The sequence below is a fragment of the Piliocolobus tephrosceles genome, chromosome 1 (genome assembly GCF_002776525.5).
Source record: "Piliocolobus tephrosceles isolate RC106 chromosome 1, ASM277652v3, whole genome shotgun sequence".
Lineage (NCBI taxonomy): Eukaryota > Metazoa > Chordata > Mammalia > Primates > Cercopithecidae > Piliocolobus > Piliocolobus tephrosceles.
Genome location: NC_045434.1, coordinates 80,469,641 through 80,483,984, shown reverse-complemented (window position 1 = coordinate 80,483,984; position 14,344 = coordinate 80,469,641). Strand labels below are relative to the sequence as shown.

General features: G+C 46.6%; 1 protein-coding gene across 1 annotated transcript in view; it reads left to right on the top strand.

Moving 5' to 3' along the window:
- CAPN8 (calpain 8) overlaps positions 1 to 14,344 on the top strand; it is a 73,648-nt gene that overhangs the window by 46,072 nt on the left and 13,232 nt on the right. The window contains exons 10-13 of the mRNA XM_023203535.2: positions 1,411 to 1,586; positions 5,283 to 5,294; positions 8,150 to 8,361; positions 10,286 to 10,322. Coding sequence (XP_023059303.1) covers positions 1,411 to 1,586; positions 5,283 to 5,294; positions 8,150 to 8,361; positions 10,286 to 10,322 — 437 coding nt within the window. The remainder of the gene's footprint in view (positions 1 to 1,410; positions 1,587 to 5,282; positions 5,295 to 8,149; positions 8,362 to 10,285; positions 10,323 to 14,344) is intronic.

Here is a 14,344-nt window from a genome sequence, read left to right as displayed (position 1 = left end):
AAAAAAAAAAAAAAAAAAAAGAAAATGTGTAGGAGATTTGCATGGATCATTTTCGGAGCTCAGAACCATAGGGGGTGTCCAAGGTATCTGCAAACACCAAATCACAATCCCATCCTTCAACTAGCTGTCAGGAAGATATGGATAGTTCCTGCCCTTTGGTAGTGATGGAAGTATAGGCGATTACGGAATTTTTTCTGTCTCCTCTGGAATCCACAGATATCTGACTTTAAAATCCATACACTTGAGCCCTAAAATCAATCAATCAAACAAACAAACAAACAAACAAACCTGGAAGTGGGAATTCTGGGAAGGTGGAATTGAAAAAGAAATCCTACTGTAAAGAAAAGTGATAATCAATGGCTCTTGGTCACCTGTGAATGCCTGGTTATTTTTCAAGTTAGACTCTTCTTTAAAGGATGTAAGGAAAAATCCCATGCCCTTCCACTTCTTTTTTCCTCCAGGGCACATGGTTATTGAAATTGTTGAGGCCCTAGAGTGGAGACACCTGTCAGGCATGTCTTCTGCGATTATGCTCTGCCACCGGACTCTGTCATAGACTTGCTGCGTGTCCTTGGATGATCCTTTTAACCTCTCTGTGGCTTGGCTTGTGTACTTACTATTCTGAGAGATTTTTAAAAAGCCATCTTTGAAATGAAGGAGTCTTTTTCAATATCCATAGGTGGTGTGGCAGGACTGCTTCTTAACTGCCAATTGTGATTCCTCATGCATTATTAAATGACTTTCTCTTGAAGAAAGTGCGTCTCATCAGTAGGCTGCGACACTGAAGCTATCCTGTAAGGCCCCTGGGGTGATGGACAGCAGATTAGTTCTCAGGGGTGCTGCTGGCTGTGCTCTGCAGCTGGGGCCCTCTCAGAGGGAAAATAGGTGTCAATCAGATGGCAAGAGCAGTTGTCTTTATAGTGTCAGGCAGAGACCTCTTTCATAGCTAGTCTCTTCTGGGACTTTCTCCTCTTCTGTCCTGGGGACATGGTTTTTACCCAGAGATCTCCCTTCCTCCAGAAGGTGGGTTTGCCTTCACAGGTCAAGTGCTGAGAGCAAGGTGACGTTAAGTCTTTCCCCAGGAAGACTTGGAGGCAGTGCTGCCCAGTGTGGCCCTCGGATCACGGGATCCTGAATATTCCCAGTCAAGCGCTTCTGGGCTCCTGGTTGATCAAATGGACAAGCACACATTTCCAATTGCGATGGGATATGTCTGTGTGTGTGGATGTGTAGGGAGGTAGGAGGAAATTCCTGACCACCTTGTAAAGAACACTTTCTGAGGCCTGCTCACTAGACACAGTTTGGACAGAGCTGTGCATTCATTAGGATGATCAAGGTTCTTCCTTTTGCTTTATTCTTCATCTCCTCACCCGGTACATGGGGAACCACCATCACCTGGGTGACTTCCAGCCACTTACTGGACCAATCCTCAGTTCAAAATCCATTTGGATGAAGTAGATGAAGACCAGGAGGAGAGCATCGGAGAACCCTGCTGTACAGTGCTGCTGGGTCTGATGCAGAAAAATCGCAGGCGACGGAAGAGGATAGGACAGGGCATGCTTAGCATTGGCTATGCTGTCTACCAGGTACTGCTGTGCTGGATTTGTCCTTCATGCTTTGGGGCTGAATATCTTGGCCAGTCATTGTAGCACATCTTTCTTATTGCTGGAGTATTCCTAATCGACAAGTGCCCTTGCTCCCCTATATAACAATCCCAGTGGCCTTACTGAGGCCTGAATTCCACAATTAGAGATTCATTCCTATGGCTTAAGTCTCTGCTGTTACCACCGAGATGTGTGACACGTTAACCTTTGCCTGTCATTGAGGGCTCAGTGTACAGGTGTTCATTGGACTCTTTTCCAAGTACAGGCTTCCCCAGGGACAAGAGCCAAGAACATGGGGGCATAAGGCACTTGAGGTGGCACAAGGAGGATGAGGGGCATCACTGAGTCAGGGAAGGAGGCTGGATATGGGAGTCAAAGACAACTATTCCCTGGGAGGCCTTGAGACACTTGGAGCACACAGAGCATGAGCTGGGGTGATGGAAACCACGTGCCCGTTTTCAGTTCTGGTGTCTCTGGAGTCTGGAATACAGCTGACTCTGGGCTCATGCTGCAGTCCCTGGCTAACGTGCCAGTTTTCCTGGCAGCCACCCCTCTCAGACTTAACAGCCTCACAGATATATTAAAGTAAGACCTTTGTGTCTTGACAAGTCTAGCCAGAAACAAATTGGAATCCACTTTTTTATACAGGCAAAGACTCCTTTTAACAAATTCCAGCGGGACTTATGGTGGTTGTTTTTTAAAACAATTTTGTTAAAAGAATTTCTTGGGAAAAATACAATTCTAATCAGGAAGACCAAGAGCTGACTGGAGGCCCAATATCTCAGTATAAATTAATGTATGAAAAAAATATTGTAATAAGAAACCAGTAAGGAAATAGTGCAATTGTCAAGATCCTTTCTGCACCCCACGCTTTATTTCTCATATTCTGGAATTTAGGGCTTTAGCATTTAGGGTGTATATGTGTACGTGTGCACATGCACGGGCACGTGAGTGTATTTTATGTTGAAGAATGGGAGTTGGAAAATAATTGCTAATTGATGGCAGGAGAAAGGAATTGCAAATAAATAAGCTCCAATTCTACTCCAGCTTAGCTCTTTCATCTCCACCTAGAATGTTAGTAGCACAAAGCCAGACTCTGTTTGAAGGGATAAAAACCTGTTTAGGCACTTAGTGTATGCACATCAAGTCAACAAACTTTAATGAGCATCTACTATGTGCTGGGTGCTGTACTATAAGCTGAGGACATGGAGGAATATCACATAGTTACTGTCCTCAAGGTGCCCACAATCTGAAGTGGAAAGTCAAATGCACACTCCACTGGCAACAGAGCAGGGCAGATCTGCTGTGATGGGGACCAGACACAATGGGCTGGGGTCACCTCAGCTTCATGGAGGAGGAGATTTTGATGAGAACCTTGAAAGATGAGCTGGATTTCAAGGGAGAACATTCCAGCCAAAAGGATATTTCTTGACAGTGTGAAAGTTAAATGATGGTTTTGGAGAGTCGATAGTAGGTGGGCATGGATGCAGTGTGGGCTACTCAGTTCTTCATCCATCAGGTCTACCTTTTTTTTTTTTTGAGATGGAGTCTCACTGTGTTGCCTAGGCTGGAGTGCAGTGTTGTGAACTCGGCTCACTGCAACCTCCATCTCCCAGGTTCAAGCAATTGTCCTGCCTCAGCCTCTTGAGTGGCTGGGATTACAGGTGCACGCCACCACATCTGGCTGATTTTTGTATTTTTAGTAGAAATGGGGTTTCACGCCTGTTGGCCAGGCTGGTCTCAAACTCCTGACCTCAGGTGATCCACCCTCTTCGGCCTCCCAAAGTGCTGGAATTACGGGCATGAACCACCACACTCGGCCAGGCCTACCTTATATAACCAGACCAGCAAAGCATTCTTTCAAAGGGACTGAAATAGCTTTGTGTGGCATGACATTTGCACTCATAAATAATATATAAAGCATATCAGTTTATTAGTCATCAAATTACAGCTGCTTAAAAAATATTCCAGTGTATGTGATCTGTGGTCCTTCTACATCTGGCCACAGGCATATAATTTAGAGTATGACATCCGTAAGTGAAAACAGTTTAAAAGTCAGGTTAAGAGGGTATCAGGAGTAGCTGGGGTTATAGGGAGTAGCTGGGGTTGCAGGGAGTGGGTGCCATATTCTTATTCCTGTATTTCTCTCCTCTTGCTTTAACTGGAGTTTGGATTGAGGATGAAAACCTGCTGCTGACTGAGAAGCAGCCAGGCGCCTCCAAAGGCTAAAGAGCCCTCCTTGTCTGGCCTCCTCTCTCTCCCCTTTATCTTCCTGCAGTGATGCCAGGCCAGTCTGTCATTTGCAGTCAGGATCCTGCATTTCAAAGATGACTGTTTCTTTCCATCCACCCACGGGCAGTGGCTAAGGCCTGCTTCCTTACCTTGTTGCTCTGGATTTGTGCCACCAAGAGGCCCCACCTGCCTGGCTCAGTTCCTATCGGGTGATTCTTGGCAGGGTGAATCTGGAGCATATTGATGGCAGCGGAGGTGGTCAAGTTGTTTGTGAAAAGATGGCCCAAGGGGTTAGGAAAGCCCCTGCCAAGGGTGTGTAAAGGCTATTAGGCCAGGAGCCAAGAGGAAGATACTTGTGAGGCCTCTGCATGGGTGATTTTGGTTTTACACTCAAAATTAGAGGAATGACTATGACCCTGGACTCTTCTGCTTCTGCTGCCACTGACACAGGGGGCTCCAGAAGTGAGCATGCTAGCATTTTCCCTAATATTGTTGTTTCTCAGAGTTATAGGCAGTTGACCATAGACCTAAGTCACAAACAATGGTTATAATGGTCTTCTGGTCAAAAGGGCCTATGTGGCAGGGACAAAGAATGGAAAGGGACAAATTGGGGGGTTTGAATCCTCTTCTCTAGCCTGGCATAGAAACCCCAGGCATGGGGAAGCTCCTACTCTGGATCTGAGAGCTACTCTCTTGTGGGAGTCAACACCTCCAGTTGCATAAAATAGAGCCTAACTTGAGCCACGGTAGTGAAAAGAATATACCAGCTCATGAAACCAAAGCAAGGGAAGGAGATGGAGGCTTGGGACAAGGGACTTAGATACTACCAGGATTATTTCTCTTGACATCTCCTTAGTGTTGATGGCATTGTGCTAGTCTAGATTTCTTCATTCCCTAACATCACTAGCATTAAGAAAGGTGCCCCTTCTGTTAGTTCTGATTCAGAAATCCCAGAGAAGTAAGTCTCTGATGGGCTCAGCTTGGGTCACGTGCCTATTCTTGACCCATTTCACCACAGCCAAGGGCAGAATAAACTATGGCTCAGGTTAACTGAGATTCCCTCACTCTGGTCAAGCTCTTGATCTTGGACTCTAGGTCTGTAAGGTCTATAAGAAGAGATTAGTTCTCATTGAAAGCCCAAGGCTATTACTCTTGAAGAATTTGAGATCTTGGTAGATTCTACAACTAGAAAAGTATGAAAGTAGAACTTAGAAATCTGGTGGGCCCCCACCAGATTTCTAGGATCCTGTTTATAGATGGCCTTGAAATTCATCAATAATGTTCCAGTTTCAGAAATGCTGACTGGCTTCTCACTTTAGCACAAACGTCTTCCTCAGTGGCCCCAGGACTGCACAGTCTGTCTGCAAGACATAGGAAGGGAGGAAAAGGAGCAGAAGGAGGACCTTGAAGCTCTCAGGTGACCTGCTCTTTTCTTCTGCCCCACAGGTTCCCAAGGAGGTGTGTGAGTGCTGACAGAAATTCCTTCCTTTGGTGAGAAATAGTTTGGCTGCCTTCAGGATGGGCGGCTGGCAGCATCTGTTTCCTGTGATAGAAGCTGGTTGTTCCACAGCTCTTACATGATCCAGTCATGAATCAAACCACATGAGTAGGCTGGTAGCTCTGAGAGTGGGTGAGGACCATTGCAAGTCCCATCTGTCAGGCCCTCATAGAAGGAACAGTGGTGACCTTTTCCCCCATACCCCTGCTGGTCTGAACAACGTGATTCCAAAGGGCAGCCAAGGTTGAGAACCAGTGTTCTTTCTGGGCTTCCTCCTGCTGGAGTCAGTTGCACTAATTAGGTAGAGGTGTATCCACCCTGCTGCAGCTTTACCCCAGTTCTTCTGGGTTTTCAAGCTTGGCTAGCCATGAAGCATGTGCCAACAAGGCTCAATTCATCAGGTCTAGTGTACGCCTTGGTCCAAGGCTGCAGATTACTGGTCCACCTGCCCTTGGCTCACAAAGTGCATGTTATTGATTACGGAGGGAACAGACAAGCAAGTGAATGGTTTAGAGCAAATACCTCTTACTGATGCAGGACAGGTGAGCCCTCAAATTGGGGCTTAGCCTGGGAGGGTTCTTGGCTTCACCCAGGAAAAATTTCAAGGACCAGCCAGTGGTGTTAGACAGCAACTTTTATTGAAGTGGCAGGGTAGAGCAGTAGCAGAGGTCCTTGCAGAGCAGGGCTACCTCAAAGCCAGTGAGCCCAGAGTGGCAGCTGACAGGCAGTTCCACACTCATACCAACTTTTAATCATATGCAAATTAAGGGGCAGATTATGCAGAAATTTCTAGAAAAAGAGTGTTAACATCTGGGTTGTCAGGTTGTTGCCATGGAAAGGGGCAGTAACTTCTGGATGTTGCCAAGGCAACAGTAAACTGATATGGCACACTGATGGTTATGTCTTATGGAAAGGAGCTTTCACCTCTTCCCTGTTTCAGCTAGTGCTCCATTTGGTCCAGCCTCCTGCTAGGAGTTGAGTCCTACTACCAGAAAATAATTAAAACCAAAGCTGAGTTAAGTCTGGGTGATGGTGGTTCCCATCAGAAATGCCCCATTTCTATGAGTGAGAGGGGCATTTGGAGCTTTCTCCAGCAAAGCACCTCACAGTGCCCTCAATGTGTTACCCTGGATCCTGTGCTCTGCAAGTGCCGGGGGCCTTCAGGACAACAGTTGTCAAACTTAGAATGTGCTTCTGAATCCCCTAGAATGCTTTTTAAAGCACAGATTTTTGGGCCCCGCTCCTGGAGTTTCTGATTCTTTCAGTCTAGGGTGGGGCCTGAGAATTTGCATTCTAACAAGTTACCCTGGGGTGCTGCTGTTGATCCTGACCCCACACTGAGAACCACCCTTAGTTAAGCCTGCCCAACTTCCATCCTGTCATTTTGAACTGTGCTATGTCAAGGGCAGATGTGGGGGCCAGGGACCTTGTGGCACCTACTTACTTGGGGTCCCTGGTAGGACAGAGACTTACCCAGATCTTGCCTCAGTGTTCTTCAGTCCCCACTCTGGCCTCCCAAATAGGACTTCTCTAACTTGCTCCACCCTGGATTCTTGCTGGAACTCAGTTTGCCCCCTTCCCAACCAAAGCCAAATTAGAGTAGCTTCCCTACTTCAACTCTCCTGAGTGCTTTCTCCTGCCAGTGCCCTGTCTCCTCCCTTTGCTACCATCAGGTATGGCAAGAATGACCTTTAACTCATGACATGTAGGCCTTGGTCACGTCCTCGCTGGCCACACCGCCAGCATTCTCCTGCCCAGAGTGTAAGCATTTTTAGGGAGAATCTCAAGGACCGTGGGCACCCTAGTGGCCCGGTCAGTGAGGACTTCCTGGGGGCTCTATGTGGAGTCCTGGCTAGGGTAGTGGGGGCAGGTGGCCTGCTTCCTTCTTTGCTTAGCAGATCTGTAATCCAAAGAGGGTCTGATGACCACGGGTGAACACTGTCCACTCTGGGGTGGACATTTCAGCTCCAGGTCTCACAGAAGTTATAGCCCTTGCAGCGTATCAGCACCTGGCCTCTGTCACAGGCATCTTGATGAAGATTGATCGTAAAGACGCAGTGCTATGGGGAGGCTTAATTACAGCAATAATAATGTTGGCACCTGTGTTTTGGAAGCACTGTGCAGTCACTAATTAGCCTGTGTCATGCACCAACAGCCTCCCACCTCCCCGCAACAAATAAGTGGGTCCTGGAGAGCATCATCGCCTGTTGAGGAGAGTCGAGGCCCTGGGGAGGCTGGGGGGGCTCCGGATTAGGCCTAGCTGTGGCTGCCCCCACTGCCTGTCTCTTTTAGAGCTGCGTCCCTGGGCTCCCAGACTGACCATCATAGTCTCTTTGCAGAGCGGTTTTCCCAGATAGTCAAAGGTGAGCAAATTTTTGTGGCAGCTTTTGCTTGAGGACTAGGATTTAAGCTCTTTTCTCCAGCCTTGGGCCTGTACTGGGAAGGTCAGTGCCACACTCCCAGAGACAGCTGCAGAATAAAAGAGTCTATTGGATTAGAGAGGAAAAATATCCAGACAGAAGCTGAGCGCACACTAGAGATCCTGTTACTCAACCTTCATTTAACTGGGGAGGCCCACAGGTCAAGGTCACAAAGGTAAGATCAATACCTCAAACAGGGCCTGGCACCCAGAAGGCACTCAAAATACACTTGATGATTGACATACAGTGAGTTCACAGCAGAATCCGTGGCCTCCTGATTCTTAGCGCAATGGTAAAAATCAATAATTCCTAAATCAGCACGATAAAGCTGAACTCTTGGGCTCTCATCTTCCAGGATTTAGCAATAAATTGACTCTGCCTGTTGTTTTGCGCAGCTAGAGAGTCACACAGATGCACACGTGGGCCGGGATTTCTTCCTGGACTACCAGCCCTCGGCGCGCACCAGCACCTATGTCAACCTGTGGGAGGTCTCTGGCCGGGCCCGGCTGCCCCCTGGGGAGTACCTGGTGGTGCCATCCATGTTTGAGCCCTTCAAAGACGGCGAGTTCTGCTTGAGAGTGTTCTCGGAGAGGAAGGCCCAGGCCCTGTGTGTCTCCTTCCCTCAGTGGTGGGGAACAGTTGTCTGTGGGCCCACAAAGGGAAGTGGCCCCATGCAGGTGCAGGACCCACCCCAGTTCCCAGTACATGTTCCCAGAAGAAAGCTCTAAGAAACTACAAGGCCAAAGGACCCTTCACTGGGTGTCCCCCTCCTACCCCTCCACCTTGCTCTATAGGTCAAGGAGAGAAAGGGAACCAGGAGACCAGCAGCGTCCTGGACTGGGGCTCCCACCCCTGCAGAATGAGCATGTGAGGCCCTGAGAGCGGGACCTGGACCGGAGTACCCTCTCCTCCCCTCACACACACCCCCCATATACACACCACACATACACACATACACCACACACATACACACCACACACATACACACACGCCACACACGTACACACCACACGCCACACAAACATGCACCACATACCACACACATACATCACACACACACCACACGCCACACAAACACGCACCACATACCACACACATACACCACACACATACACACCACTCACATACACACATGCCACACACATACACACCACACGCCACACAAACATGCACCACATACCACACACATACATCACACACACACCACACGCCACACATACACAACACACACACTCCACTCACACACACCATGTATGTACACACCACACACATGCACTACATACATACACACCACATGCCACATATACACATCACAAACACATACACAACATGCACATTCTCCACTCACACACATACACCACACACATGCTCCACTCACACACACTATGTATACACCACACACATATACACATGACATGTACCACCTACACACATATACATACCACATACCACACACATACTCCACTCACACGTAACACATATACACCACACATATCATGCACACACACCACACATACATACCACACACACCCCACACATACACAACACACACACACCAGGTATACACTACATGTACACGCCATGTACATACAACATAACATGATACACATACACCGTGTACACACACATACACACACTACACATCAGTCATACACTGCACACTATATACCACATACATCCCCCATACATAACTATACACGTGCCATATACACACACCACGGACACACCATGCACACACATATACCACACACCACACACACACGAACATTATGTATTACATATCACACACATCACATACTACACAAACTATACACACTACACATACACACCACACATATGCATCACACACACAACATGTATACCACACATGCAGCACACATACTACAAGCACATGCACACCACACATTACATACCACACACACCAAACACACCACACACCATACGTACACACTGCACACATCACACATCATACAGTACACACACCGTACACCACTCACACACACCATGTACATACAGTATACACTCCACACAATCACACAGCACACACTCACACCACATACACACTATATACATACCATTCACACACACCACATACATATGATACACACATACACACCCCACAGCACACACAACATCTATGCACCCCTGCAAGGACTGTGAGCTTGCTGGCTCAGCCCCAGAGGACATGTCAACAGGGATCATCCTTCTGGGGAATTCTGTCCCTACCTTACCCCAGTTACCATTCTTGTCCCTGGGAGTGATCCATCAGGGTGAACACTCTGGAATCCTTGAAGGGCCAGTTGCATTGGGAAGCTCTTGTCTCTGATGAAAAACTCAGGGTGGGGTGGAGGTTGAGGAGGTGAGGGAGACGAATCCTGGCTAAAGATTCTGTTTATGCAGTTTTTAGTAGGAAATGAAGTCTGGGGTGTGAGGCCAATCTCTCAGGAGGGCCAAAATCTTCCTCAAAGAACCCAGCCATTAGCTGTACTTTTTGTACTCATGTTAGGTTTATTTCTTTCTTTGTATTTCAGAGAAATTGGGGATGCGGTAGCTGGAAACCCACATGAGGTATGCAATCTTTTTTGTATGCCAAACTCTGACACTGTTGCATAGCAGTCATTCCAGGTTTCTTATTGATTCCTCAGAATTCTTTATGTATTAAGGATGGTAACTTCTTATTAGTTAGGGCCACAACATTTTCTAGTCCCTGTCTCTTCCTGATGAAGATGAGACAGAAGTAGCCCTGGAACCCAGGCTTTGTAATATATCCCTATCCCCTGGGGGAGGTCTTAGCATCGTCTTCCACGTTTGATAAGCAGGACCACAGATAGAGCACCCACTGTGCCTAAGCTGTTCTGTGAAGGATAGAGAAGTCCATGGGAGAACAGATCTAGTGTCCTGCTCTTGGATTGACCTCCAGTCTTTTGGAGGACAAATGATGAAAATATACACAAAAGATGAAGAAAAGAACACACCAGAAAACCCATCTAAACTTGAGGACATGTAGTCTGAGGGGTGCTGGGGGAGTGCCTAGTCTGGGAAAGCCCCATGGAGGAGATCGTTCTGAGCCGACTTTGGAGGAAGAAATATGTAGGGTTTGCAGTGTGGGTTCACCACCTGACTCCCTTTATCCCTCACTGTGCCTTCAATGTACTGTCCTTGCCCTCAGATGGCGGGTGTGCCGGGTGATGGGTATGTTGGGTGCTGCTGCTCCCTGAGAGCCATGCTGTGTCTGTGGCCAGTGGGCCTGGGGTGGGGCAAGACCATCTACATGGGGGCACAGGCCCATCTTGCACCCCTCCATCCAACACTGACGTGTCTCTGGCTGCAGATGCCACACGGAGTGCTCCCAGCTGCTGGGCTTGGCATCTTCGGCTGAACGGGGGTGAGGGCAGACATATTCTGTGATTTGACATGTGTCACATTTACAGGCTCCTGTTTCTGCCAATGCATGAGATGGTGCCAAATAAGGATCCATCTTGCCCTGGGGGTTTTTATTTTGAGTTTATCAGATAGAAAATGCATGTCCCATTCTGTTTTTTCTTTTTTTTTTGAAGTTTTTTTTTATTATTATACTTTAAGTTCTAGGGTACATGTGCACAATGTGCAGGTTTGTTACATATGTATACATGTGCCATGTTGGTGTGCTGCACCCATTAACTCGTCATTTACATTAGGTATATCTCCTAATGCTGTCCCTCTCTCCTCCCCTCTCCCCACAATAGGCCCCAGTGTGTAATGTTCCCCTTCCTGTGTCCAAATGATCTCATTGTTCAATTCCCACCTATGAGTGAGAACACGTGGTATTTGGTTTTCTGTTCTTGTGATAGTTTGCTGAGAATGATGATTTCTAGCTGCATCCATATCCCTACAAAGGACATGAACTCATCCTTTTTTATGGCTGCATAGTATTCCATGGTGTATATGTACCACATTTTCTTAATCCAGTCTGTCACTGATGGACATTTGGATTGATTCCAAGTCTTTGCTATTGTGAATAGTGCTGCAATAAACATACATGTGCATGTGTCTTTATAGCAGCATGACTTATAATCCTTTGGGTATATCCCCAGTAATGGGATGGTTGGGTCAAATGGTATTTCTAGTTCTAGATCCTTGAGGAATTGCCACACTGTTTTCCACAATGGTTGAACTAGTTTACAGTCCCACCAACAGTGTAAAAATGTTCCTATTTCTCCACATCCTCTCTAGCACCTGTTGTTTCCTGATTTTTTAATGATTGCCATTCTAACTGGTGTGAGATGGTATCTCATTGTGGTTTTGATTTGCATTTCTCTGATGGGGAGTGATTCCAGTTAGTTTCTGAACTGGTGTGACTGCTTCCCTGCGCACTGTAGTTCAGCCAGTGGTCAAAAGCGGCCCCTCCCTCGAGTCGGTGGCAATACCTGGCACCAGAGGCCTTTTCCGTGCTTGTGACTCTTGGTGATCTGAGCTGGGCAGAATTTTCCCTCCTACCGTCGCCTCAGTTGCCGATGCCAGCTCAGCCTTCTCACTGCTCCCAGGAGGACTTATCGCTCACAGTGGCATCTCTTTCTATGGGTCCCAGGCATATTAGAAAGGCTGCCGTTTGCCAGTGTAGAGTATGGAGCTGAGCTTGAATTCAGGTGCTAAGAATTACTCTCCCTCCTTTTTTGTGTGGGAAGGTCAGGGTTCTGCTAAATCAACTTCAACTGATTCTAAGCCCCCCTTGCACCAGGTTGGCAGGAGTTCAATCTTAGTCACTACTGGGACTTCCCATCTCCACCTCCCATGGTATTGGGGTTTTCTAAAGCCCCCAAGAAACAGGAAGTCTCTTCTGGTCCTGGGTTCATACTGGTTACCCCTGTGGTCAGCTCACAGGTTCCTTTATGATTGACAGCTCTTGGGCTTCTGTGCTCAGCATGGGGCCTAGAATCTTTGTTGAACTGGGAGTCCTCAGGCCAATGGTCCAGCCTCCCCTGCTGAGGTACCAGGACATGGCTAAGGAGCCATTCAAGGGTTCCCATATCCTCAAGATCCTGCAAACTTCAACATCTTCTTGGTCTCAGGGAAACCCTGCTTTTTCTCTTTAGGGCACTCTCTCTGTGCTGTGAGTCTCTCTCTCTCTCTCTCTCTCACACACACACACACACACACTCCAGAATACACAGATAATGTCCTCAGGGGACTCAGGACTTTACAGGAGACAGGAAGGGCTATTGCCTTCAGGAACTTCTGTTTTACTCCCTGCAGAAATCTTCAAGTCACAAACAGTTGGACATTCGAAGGGCAGAATCACCTGCTTTGAATGAGGGAAGGAAAAATTACAGGGTGAACAAACACACTCTTGGAATTTAGCCATGTTCACTTTGAGCAAGGTTGTAAAGATATTCCCAACATGTGATATAATGAATAACAAGAAAATAATTCCTTGCTTTTGCCATGCTGCCATACCATTTGCAAAGCATTTTCATATAAATTGTATCAGGCAAATAGAAAATTCTACTATAATAAGTTCCTTGAGAACAAAAACTATGCCTTGTTCACCATTGCATTCAGACGCAGGTTCTGAACAGTTCCCAACATGTGCCAGGTGTTCAGTAAATCTTTTTCTGAATGAACAAATTGTGAAGAACCACAGTTGCAACCATGTACACACGTTTCTCTCATTCCCAGTGTCCAAAAATTCCCTCATGTCCAATGATAGCCAATAGTGACGGGGTGCCTGCTCTGCGCCTGTGTGTGTCCATATCCATATACTGTTTTGTTGTTGTTTTTTTATATGCAACTTTATGCTTTTTCCCCAGAATAATAGAATATTACTCCATGTCCAGAATTTATGGACATCTCACAAGATTTTGGTATACTGCATTACATGAATGATATAATGTTGTTTTTTCCCCTACAAAACCACTTTAAAATCATAGATGTGTGATGAGATACGATGTGTTTATCATTTTTTCTTCTAAAAATCTAGATGTATTTTTAGATTAGCACATCTTCTATGTAAAGCAGCATGGTAGACGTTAATATTCTCATTCTACCTGTGAGGAAACAGCCCCAGAGAGGCTGAGAGTAGTCAGATGCAGAGAGCATCTTCTGTGATAATCATTCCAGAGGGTGGTGGAGAGACGCATAGGCTGGAGTTTAATCCTGGCTTCACTGTTTACTGGCTGTGTGATCTTGGCCTGTTACATAATATTTAAAATTAAGTAACATTTAAAATTCCAGTTTATCCATTGGTGAAGTGTGGACAGTAATGAGACGAACCTCACAGGACAGTCATGAATATTAAATGAAATAATCCATGCAAAGTACCTGACAGGTAGTAAGTACTCAACAAAGACAAGTATTATCACTACAGTGGTTATCCTTATGAGTACAGCATCATCAAGCTATATTGGGCCTTTCGTACTCATTTTAGTGATAGTTTTGGAAGAAATTGACCCGGCTTTCTAGAAATTTCATGTCACCTGGGAAGCTGTCACTTTTCCATTCTGTCTTGTGGTGACAACTAGGCATTGTTCTATTTTGGGCAGAGCCCATTGTCACATCAGAAAGTCTCTGGACAGAAGCATTTGTATACTGGTTTGTAATTTCCAAAGGACTTT